The sequence below is a fragment of the Balearica regulorum genome, chromosome 2, assembly GCF_011004875.1.
Source record: "Balearica regulorum gibbericeps isolate bBalReg1 chromosome 2, bBalReg1.pri, whole genome shotgun sequence".
NCBI classification, from domain to species: Eukaryota; Metazoa; Chordata; class Aves; order Gruiformes; family Gruidae; genus Balearica; species Balearica regulorum.
Genome location: NC_046185.1, coordinates 117,228,005 through 117,237,826, shown reverse-complemented (window position 1 = coordinate 117,237,826; position 9,822 = coordinate 117,228,005). Strand labels below are relative to the sequence as shown.

At 37.4% G+C, this 9,822-nt stretch overlaps 1 protein-coding gene across 1 annotated transcript in view; it reads left to right on the top strand.

Annotated features, from left to right (window-relative positions):
• Positions 1-357: 357 nt before the first annotated feature.
• Positions 358-9,822, top strand: part of ARPP21 (cAMP regulated phosphoprotein 21) — a 104,485-nt gene continuing 95,020 nt past the window's right edge. The window contains 7 exon segments of the mRNA XM_075745489.1: positions 358-456; positions 459-562; positions 1,396-1,437; positions 2,328-2,417; positions 6,549-6,699; positions 7,962-8,040; positions 9,364-9,423. Of these exon segments, the coding sequence (XP_075601604.1) occupies positions 396-456; positions 459-562; positions 1,396-1,437; positions 2,328-2,417; positions 6,549-6,699; positions 7,962-8,040; positions 9,364-9,423 (587 nt within the window). The 5' untranslated portion in view covers positions 358-395.

The window sequence follows — 9,822 nt, the reverse complement described above, 5'->3', positions numbered from 1 at the left end:
CCTTCCTGGCTGGTGCTGCTGAGCTCAGTAGCGGAGGGTCCCTCGCCATCCCTGCCTGCACCTCGGCAGTCCCGGGGCTGGGCTGGGGTCACAGCACCTTGCCTTAAATCCGTTGTCCACCAAGACTGTTTAGATCAGAGCTCTGCTTGTTTAACCTGGCACAATTCTTCTGTTATCCAATATTGTCGATTCCGTACGTCTCTTCAGCAGGGACATACGTAGCTTTCCACTCCTGAGCTGCATATTTTGGTTTGTTTATCAAAGAAATGAAATTACTTGGGAATTAAATAAATAAAAATTCACCCCCAGTGTTTTTTTGTGTGTGTGTGTTTGTGTCGTGATATCTTGACCTTTCAGGTCACCAAATCTTGTTATTTTAATTTCTGTCTGGAAGAATGTCTGAGCAAGGTAAATTGAACCAGGAGACAGCAGAGGAAGCTGCAAAAGAGCAGGAGACTGCATCTCTGAAGGGAACCTGGACAACTGTATCCTTAATAAATCTGAAAGCTCAGAAGTAGAGGAGAAGGAGGAGAAGCTGAGCGATGCCAAGACAGAGCTGCAGGTAAGACAGGAATAGTGAATGGGTGTGTTAAATATCAATGTGTTACCATTCTTTTTCCATTTGTGTGATCTCTTTCATTGCCTACGCTTCCCCTATTTTTTCTCTCATTTGAGACGGATTCTCTTTTTTTTTTTTTTTTTAATTTTTTTGGGGGTCCTTTTATGTCCCTATAAAATAAATGCTGTTATTTGTTATACTGTTCAAGCTCTTTAGGCTGCTTTCCATGTTATTAATTTTTCTGAGAAGTTAATTCCTAGACGTCTGTGTTTAAAGCTTGGTGAAATATTTGACTGTTTTCCCTCTTTGGGGATTTAGAAAACTACCTTGATCTCATGAATTTACAGGTAATACTAATGAATAATTACTTAATGTGTGGTTTGGTTTGTAGGTGTTACTGCCAACAAAAAGTTGTTATGCAAAGCCTAAGAAGGTAATTTGATAAGAAGACTTTATCGGATGAGGGGGTTTTAATCCTTTTTGCTCAATCGAATATAAAAAATAAAGGGGGAGACTACAATTTAAGAGGAATTTGGAGAGGGGGAGCATTTACTTAAGTATGCCTTTTCTTACATTCTTATTATAAGCAAAATTATAAAACGCTGTGCAGTGTGTTTTTTGTTGTTTATACCTGCTCCTAAAATGAATGAAGTGAGCAAAGATGATTCTTGGTTTTCCCTGCTTTCCAGACTGGGTTTGGGGAAGTTGTTTTTGCAGTCAGCAACTGATTAAAATATCATTTAGGAGTGATTTAGTCCATTTATTTATTGGTAATGCTCTTGTCATGCACATTTTCCACTGAAGTGATAACTGCTTCTCTTTTTTGCTATACCCAGAAACGAGGTGCAAACCAGAACCAGCAGAAAAAGAGATCCAAGGTAAGGGTCTATCTCTCTCTGGGATTGCATGTCATGGTAGGATAAATAATTTCAATCAAATGTCTGTCTGCAATTGAAATGATGGCCTTTCATCACTTGGGTAGTGCTTGGGTGTTTGGGTTATTGGGGGGTTTGTGGTTTGGGTTTTTTTTTCTCCCCCTCACGCCATAATCTTGTTGTACAAAGGCAGAGGACTTCCTCTAGATAAATGTGTCAGGCTCCCCTTTATTTATCCATCATACTTCTATGCTGCTGGGCTCGCTGTGTGCTCGTGTTAGCTTGTGTGTGCCACTGGGGAAGGAAAAAGCTCATTCCTTTTGCTTTAGTAATTAACGTTTTTGTTTGAATTTTATTTCAATGGACTAATCTTGACATAAAGAAGCAGAGACTGACTAGCTCCCTAAGGGCAGGGTGAGGGGAAAGGAGCTTCTAGGGACAAAAAAACCAAACCCAAAACCTTCTGTTAATTTTCCAAGTGCAGATTCATAAAAATTGCACATTTTATTGCCACTGTTCCTTGGATGTTATACTACTAGAAGACGAGAGGGGAGGGAAAAAACCCAAATTGAACAAACCCAAAACCAAATGGCAGAAGGAGCCTTTGAGTTTAACTTTATGTTAAATTACCTTCAGTATTGGATGTCTGTCTTTGCTCTTATGATTTTTGGTGGAAGTGGGTGAACTGTAGCAGAGATGATTAAAAACAAAAAGAAACCTACCACCTCCCCTGTGTTGCAAATGACTCATTGCTTAGAATCCTTTTCTGTCCGCACTGAAGGCAGATGCAATTTTGCTGACTGGGCGAGTAGTATTTGGGATATTTAGGGACAGCCGATGTGACTTGGGGTCAGTAGTAGTGGTCTCTGTTTTGTTTTCTGTCTCTTATTCAGTCAGGAGCTAAAGGAAAACTTGTCCGGAGCCTTGCTGTGTGTGAAGAGTCATCCCCTCGTCCAGGAGCGGAAAATATTCATGATAATCAGGTACACTTGCAATCATTGCTGTTAGCTGCATGGTTGACCTCCATGTTCAGTTGCATGATTATGTTACTTAATTGGGCATTTAACAATGTCTTTCTTGGGGGAAAGATTACATCCGACAATGAACACATTTTTATGAAGTTATCTGGTTTAGCGTGAACTTTATTTTGAAATATTAGTTTTACGCTATATCACAGGGTGTTGTTTGCTTTTTTTTCCAGACCCCCTGAAAATTTCAGCAAATGGAAAAGAATTCAAAAGAATTCAGATTTTAAAATTAAAAAAAAAAAGTAACAATCAAAAAGAATATTAATATGTTCTTTTCTCTAAGGCTATCTCTTTTGAGGCTGCACCAGACACAGTTATGAATATGCTCTGGTTTCTGGTTCCTCTGAGACTCCAGTTCATATCAGTGTCCCCCTTCACATAAAATTCACAGGTCTTTCACTCTCAAAAATACCTTGATAGAGCCAAGGATGCCTCTTACTGACTGGCATTCATTTTCTAAACGCTTGGTGTAGATTTTTCCGGTATCAAAAGTGTGTATTTGAGTTTATCTGTACTGGTAGTGTTGTATTCCCAGCAGCTGGTAGAGTTCTGTCCCCTGCAACCCTCACCTCGGACAGTAACACTGGTGACAGTCTTTTTAGACTAACTTAAAAAAAAACAAAACAACCCAAAAAGTAAAAGTAAAAACCTCAAATACTCTTCTTGGCTTGCCTGGTAAGAGCAAGGCTTAAAAAAAACCCAAAACCAAAATATCATGACCACTGCCTATGATTTATGAGATGTGTATGTGCAAATGAGATCAGCCATCAAGAGAGCTTGAGCAAGCGACTTCTTGTGAGCTTAGCACAAAAACAAAAAAAATCACATTTAAGTGTACTTTCTCACCATTTCCTCTATTGACTTGAAATGAAACAAATCCAGCTCTCCTCTTAAGCTCATAAGCATAGAGAGGTTTTTTTCTATTTTTTAATTTTTTTATATTTTTATTTTGGGGAGCAAAAACCAGGTTGTTTAGCAGGGGGACGTCTACATGTTCTACTGCTCTACAAAGATGCTTATGCAGTAGACGAGCAGGTTATTTTATCAGTTGTTCTGTTGTAGGTATACGCTTTCTGCTTAACTTGCGTTACTCAAGATGCGTGGCTCTTGTTCTGCTTTCATTTGTATTTTCTATTGTTTAATGGAGAATGAAAAGGAGAATAATATGAAGAGATTGAATTAAGCATCACATGGTAGTTTATAATGTACTGCACAGGACCTGTATTAAATGTCAGAAAGACTGGCAGGTTTTGAGGTAAAATCCCTGTCCGGATTGCACCCCGACGCCAGGCAGAGGGAGGGGTTCCCCTTACACACAGCCTCTGGTCTTACCTGACTTTGACCAGCCGCAGCAAAGATTTCTTTGACCATATCGAAACATTTAGGGGAGATAAAATGCCTCCCTGGACCCCAGCATCCATTTCCTAAAGACACAATTGGCTTGGTGTGATTAATTGGATAGGAGTTGCACTTTTGCTGTCCTTTTACTAATGAATGCGGCTCAGCTTTGCCGTGGAAAGCTGGACCTGCAGGCTCCTCCTTGGACTGGCTGAAGGATACAGGAAGCTTCGTGCCAACCGAATCGCTTTGCTTTCACATTAGAGGAGAAAAAGCTTATTTTCGGTTTGGATTTTTTTTTTTAAGTTATTATTTTATCTTCATGGTTTACAAAGCACAGGGAATTAATTACCAGAGAATGTACGGTACATTGCCAGAACTACTGAGTATGGATTGTACTGCAGACTTGATGTTTGTATTTATATTTGAATACTTGCCTTCATTTTCCTGTATAGGGAAAACACTTGTTTACCTGTATTACTTGATCTTGAACGCTTACCTGATGGTTCACTATGTCCTTACTTAAAAGGAATGTTGCCTTTAATGTTATACTATTGACCAAGAAGTGTATTATTGCAATTTGAACATTTATTTTGTTGTTCACTATACTTACCTTGTATCAATGTATTTATTAACATTGTATTTTATTATTGAGAAAAATCAATAAAAATCTAAGAAAATACACGGTAGCTTGCTTTCACGACTCTACAGCCCTTTTGTGTGTTTTTTCTTAGTGCAAATATGTAAGTATTATGTTACATGTAAGACAGTATCTACCATATGTTCATATGTGTGCTTATCCGTGAAGTCTGTCATTTTTCTTTTCATGACTGCATTTTAACAACCACTGCGAAGGGTAGGATTAATGTCCTGGGAACAGCATGGCCAGTTACATTTTTCTCCTGTTTTGAAAAGCTAGCGGCACATCGCTCTGCTCTGGGCAGCGCAGGGAATCAGAGTTATCCTTCGGGGTCTTTTGGCAGTCGTTGATCCAAAGTTTGTTGTTTGAATGAGAAATCGAACTGCCGTTTGAAGTGAAAGAAAGGAGGCATAACATTAGTCCTCTGAGTGTAACTGAGCAGGTTAGCAAACATTTTTCTATGTATCCTTATCTCGAATGACCAGGAGTTCCCAATTTTTCCCTCTGTATGCACGGTTTTTCGCCAATACTGTCAGCCAAAACTAACAGAAGTAGGGATTAAGGACGGTAGTTCAGGTTAAATTTTGGCTCTAGGGCTTTGTTTCTCTTTTACAGTGCTTTTCATCTCACGTCTTTCATGCCAGACTCAAACTTCACAAAAAAGTCAATAATGATTAAGCTGAGAAATAACCCAATTTCTGTCTTACTGTGGCATGTTTATGCTGATATTTTGTTCTGTTAGGATCTTGTCTTACATGTGTTGTGGTGGCTGATTTGTAGTTCTTTAAAAAAGTCAGAAACCTAAAATTTGTAATAGTTATTGAAAGCATTTTTTGAATTCATAATGGTCTGGTTGCTAAAAAACCCCACCCCTTACTTTAAAGTTTTGTATTGATCTTTCGATATGCTAGTATTCTTTGAAAAATTGTGAAGGAATTTACTAGTATTCAAGAAACTCTGATTTCTCCAGTATTAGTGAATTTGGTTTTCATTAACATGATGGATGCCACAAAATTATCAAGCACACAGTACTCTCTTCTATTAAAGAAAACTGCATTACCAGGGAGTTTTGTGACAGCATAATTCAAATGTGCGTTTTTCACATTACTTAAGCATGTATTATTATTGTTATGGGCATTTTTTCCTTCAAAAGAATATGAACACAGAAGTATGCTTCCTTCAGTTTTTTTTCTAACCAGATTGGTATTTCTTGAAATATATAAAATATGCCATGGTAACTTCAAAAGAAAACAAGTTGTAGTTTGTTAAAACAAAGCCAATATAAAGTAATGTTGTAAGAAAGAAATAACAAGTTTTTTAAAGCAAATTGGAAAACACAAACCAACTTGAATTCTCGGCTTAATTAAATTTTTAAAGCTGAAGCATGCTTTCGAAGGGACTCATAGTCTCCGAAATACTGAATTTTTGAGGATAAAACTAGTGACACCGTGGAGAAGTTCACTTACCACACCTTGTTTGAAAATCACAATGCACATTTCGCCCCTTTTGCTAAAGGCAGGTTTGCATGGGTCTTTGTATTTAAAGTACCTGATAAATTAGTAAGTCCTCTTGTATAGGACTGAGTTTATAATTTGCTGGCACTCTTCAACTATCAGCGCCTGAAAGCTCAGTCTGATACTGCGCTTACATGTGCAAAACAGTCTGTATGAACCTGCAGGATTTTTTACTGAGGGGAAAAAAAGTTATATTTTTCAGGTGTCTATCCATCGATCGTCATTTAACATGTGTAGTATTGGTTAAATTATACAATTACTTAAGAAAGCCTGTATAAAACTTATTTCACTGTCCTAATAAGTCTTAAGTGAGAATTATTAAAGTGTAGAACAATATAGTGCTATTAATATAGGTAGACTGAGATTTTATGATATTCAAATATTAGGGAAGAAATACACTTACCGCTAGAATTTGGCCTCTAAGATGCTGTCATATTCCTGGAAAAAAATCATTTTTCAAATAGGAAAGAAATGTATCTGGCTTCAGCTTTTCTAGCTGCACATAGCTTAATGCAAATGTCTGCACGTTGGAAGCCATGGAAAGCTTACTGAATCTGGTCCTAGATTTATCTTTCTCTTTTTTTCCACCAACAGGAATCAATCCAACTACAGCTTTCAAGTTTTCCTAGCTTGCAAGAAGAAGATAAATCTAGTAAAGATGACTCCGAGAAAGAAAAAGAAAAGGATAAAAATAAAGACAAAGATAAAAACAGTGAAAAAACCAAGATCAGAATGTTATCAAAAGGTGAAATTAAAAAATATTTAAATTGCTATAATTACTGTTATAAAAAGAATTGTGTATTGTTGTAAGCATGCATTTCTTTATTTGTGTATAAATACACAGGAGAAGTGTTTTCATATATTGAGAAAATTCAGAACCTGAAATGTGTATGCATGAGAGTGTTTGTTTTTCATACAAACATCAAGCTTTGAAAGTGATGAAACTTTCTAAACCGAGGTTTGGTATGAAGGTTATTAATTTTATTTTAATGTAAAATCATTCTTCTGAATACTGAACCGTGTTGGTATAAACACACACACATATATATGTAAATATATGTATGATTATATAATAATGTAAGTGGTAAGACTCTAATACACTTTTTTCCCCATTAATGATAACATACTGGCATGTAATTTGTGCAATGTAGGAAGCAGAGAGTAATCCTCTTTGCTATTGCTCCTTTCTCATGGAGAATTTCAAATACTGTAAGGAAATCCATCCATGACCTTTAACCTGCATTGCAATCTGCTGTTATCACCTATTAAGACCTCTTCAGAAAAGACTTTGTATCAAAATTTGGTATTTTAAAATTCTGTTTTCATTAATCCATAGTACAAAGTTGCAGTGTAATCTCTTAAAAATAATTATTGCCTACCTGGGTGTAGATCCGCAGCTGGTGTGAATTGTCAGTTGGCTTCAATGGAGCTCTCACAGTTCACGCCAGCTTGAGGATCTGTGTGTACTTTTGAGTCAGGCGATATAGCAATGCTGAAAAATTAATTCTGACTACTGTCACGCATCCCTATTACCCACCCACTCTTGGGCGTCACTGGATTTCAGTTTGTTAATGCAAATAGAATTCCCACTAGCACGATGCCTCATTTGTCGTGTGTACAGCATTTATTAAGTGATGCAAAGAGACATTGATGAATAAAACTTTTTTTAATTTATTTTACTTTAATTTTATTTAGTAGTTTAAAGGAAGAACTTGACAGGGTCTTGAGTGGCATTGAAGGTTTCCTGTGATTTTCAAATGACCAGCAGTTTCTGTCTAGTTTTGGTGCTGCGTTCTCAGTAGAATGGTACAGAGGAACCGTGAACGTCCACCCGATGCTTCTGAGCATAGATCTATTTTTTTTCTCTGAACTCCAAATAAACACTTTCTTTCAGAGCATGTGCTTTCAGATTGTTGCTGGAAAATGGATTTTGATTTATAGCATAGCTTAATCATAACTGTTGAAATGAAATAAATGGGGGGGTGTGTGTTTGTTTTTATTTTTCAGATTGCAGTCAAGAGTATACAGACTCAACAGGCATAGATTTGCATGAGTTTCTCATTAACACATTAAAGAATAATCCCAGGTAGGTATTCTCTGCATTAGAGCTGTAATTATAGCCGGTGGTCTTCAAGTTCCCGTAACTGTACACTGCCTTTTATATAGTTCTGGAGATGGTTATGAAGGAAAATGTAGAGGAGGTAGGCTGATCACTGAGCAAAAAGCTATAAAAAGTCATCAACTTCTACTCCCCCATCCAGTCACCCATTATTTAATTTCACTTTCAGCAACATCTGGTCCTTGTCCTTACCTTCTTGCATATAGCTCTACACGATGTTAGGAGTAATATATTATAACCATTGCAGTTGGAGATTTGTTTATGAATGTAAAGTAGCTTTCTCTTGGCATTGCCGTACACAATTAAAATCCTGTGCACAATGTCAAAGTCTTCTCTTGGTATTCCCATAAGTTTTCATTTGGAGCAACAAGCTCATCTCATCATTAAATTTGCCTCTAAATGTCTAAGGAAGGAACTGTAACATTTTTATATGTTGCGATTTTCAATATTCATTTCAATGGAACCTGCTGAATAGGCACCACGTAATTCTGCAATTATAGGAGAACTAGGAATAATTGGGTACCTAACAGCTTGCATAACCTCTTGTATAGACGATGGAAGGTCCTTGAATTGTTTTATCTGCACAAAATGAGAAAGTTCAAAAGAACTACAGAGTGATGGACTCTTGTCAAGCTTAGAAAAGATGTATGTGTGGAAATATGCTGGGGAAATTTTTGAATGTTTTTGGCAGGAGAGGGGAACATCTGAGACCTTCCAGTTGAAAACAGACCATTTTGACTGAGAAATGCTGTGGCATTGCATGCCGGGAGCCATAGTTCAAAGGCATTGTTCTCCATTGTAGATTAGATGTGCCCAGTCTTTTTTCCTGCAGATCAATGCCTTATGGAAGATGTGTCTTGGACAAAATATAGAAAATTTCTGTGGGTAGCAGCTCTTCTCATGAAAGAGCTAGGTTAGCTGGAAATCTCATTTTCCATCCAAAAAAAAAAAAGGGGGGGGACACGACGTATGTGAAAAAGGACCAAAGCTATCCATAGCAGTCAGTCTTTCTATGCCAACAACTTGATCGCAGCCTGTTGGGGCTCGAAGTACTCTCAGACCATAGTTGAGCTCAAGGAAGAGCTAAATCTGTCATGTGTGTCAGTGAATATCAGTGAAGGTGCAGCAAAGCAGGTTTCAATCTTCTCCAGATGCACCAGCATTTCATTTTTAATCAAGATGGCTGACAGCGCTTTCAAAATTGCCTTACAAACATTGATATATTCATTTTTTCATCTAAAATGTCTGTTGGTGGTTGATGCTACAAATCTTTGCGTTTCTTTTTGACAGGGACAGAATGATACTCTTGAAAATGGAACAGGAAATTATTGATTTTATTAGTGACAACAAGTAAGTTGAGTTCCACACTTGGTTATTAAGTCATGTGTGTAGCAATGCGAGGTGTGCAAGGGATACGCTCATGTGGACCACAGTGCTGCTGAGCGCTGTTACTGGCACGCTGCAAGATTAGGCTGCTGAAAATACAGTAGATGTAAATGACAACCTTTTTGCTCTTCATTGCATCATAATTGCACTGGCTCCGCTCATTTAGGTCCAAAAATATAATTAAAGCTTTCAGCACAGAGGATGATCACATATGCTACCTCACGGGTTTTCCCTGTGTGCTATGCAATTCTAATGCATTGGAAAATAAAACTGAACTTGGGTGGAGGGATTCTTGCAACTATCGTGCTCTTTAAAATAAATGTTTCTGCAGCCTTAAAAATAGAGAGTCAGAATAGTAGCAGA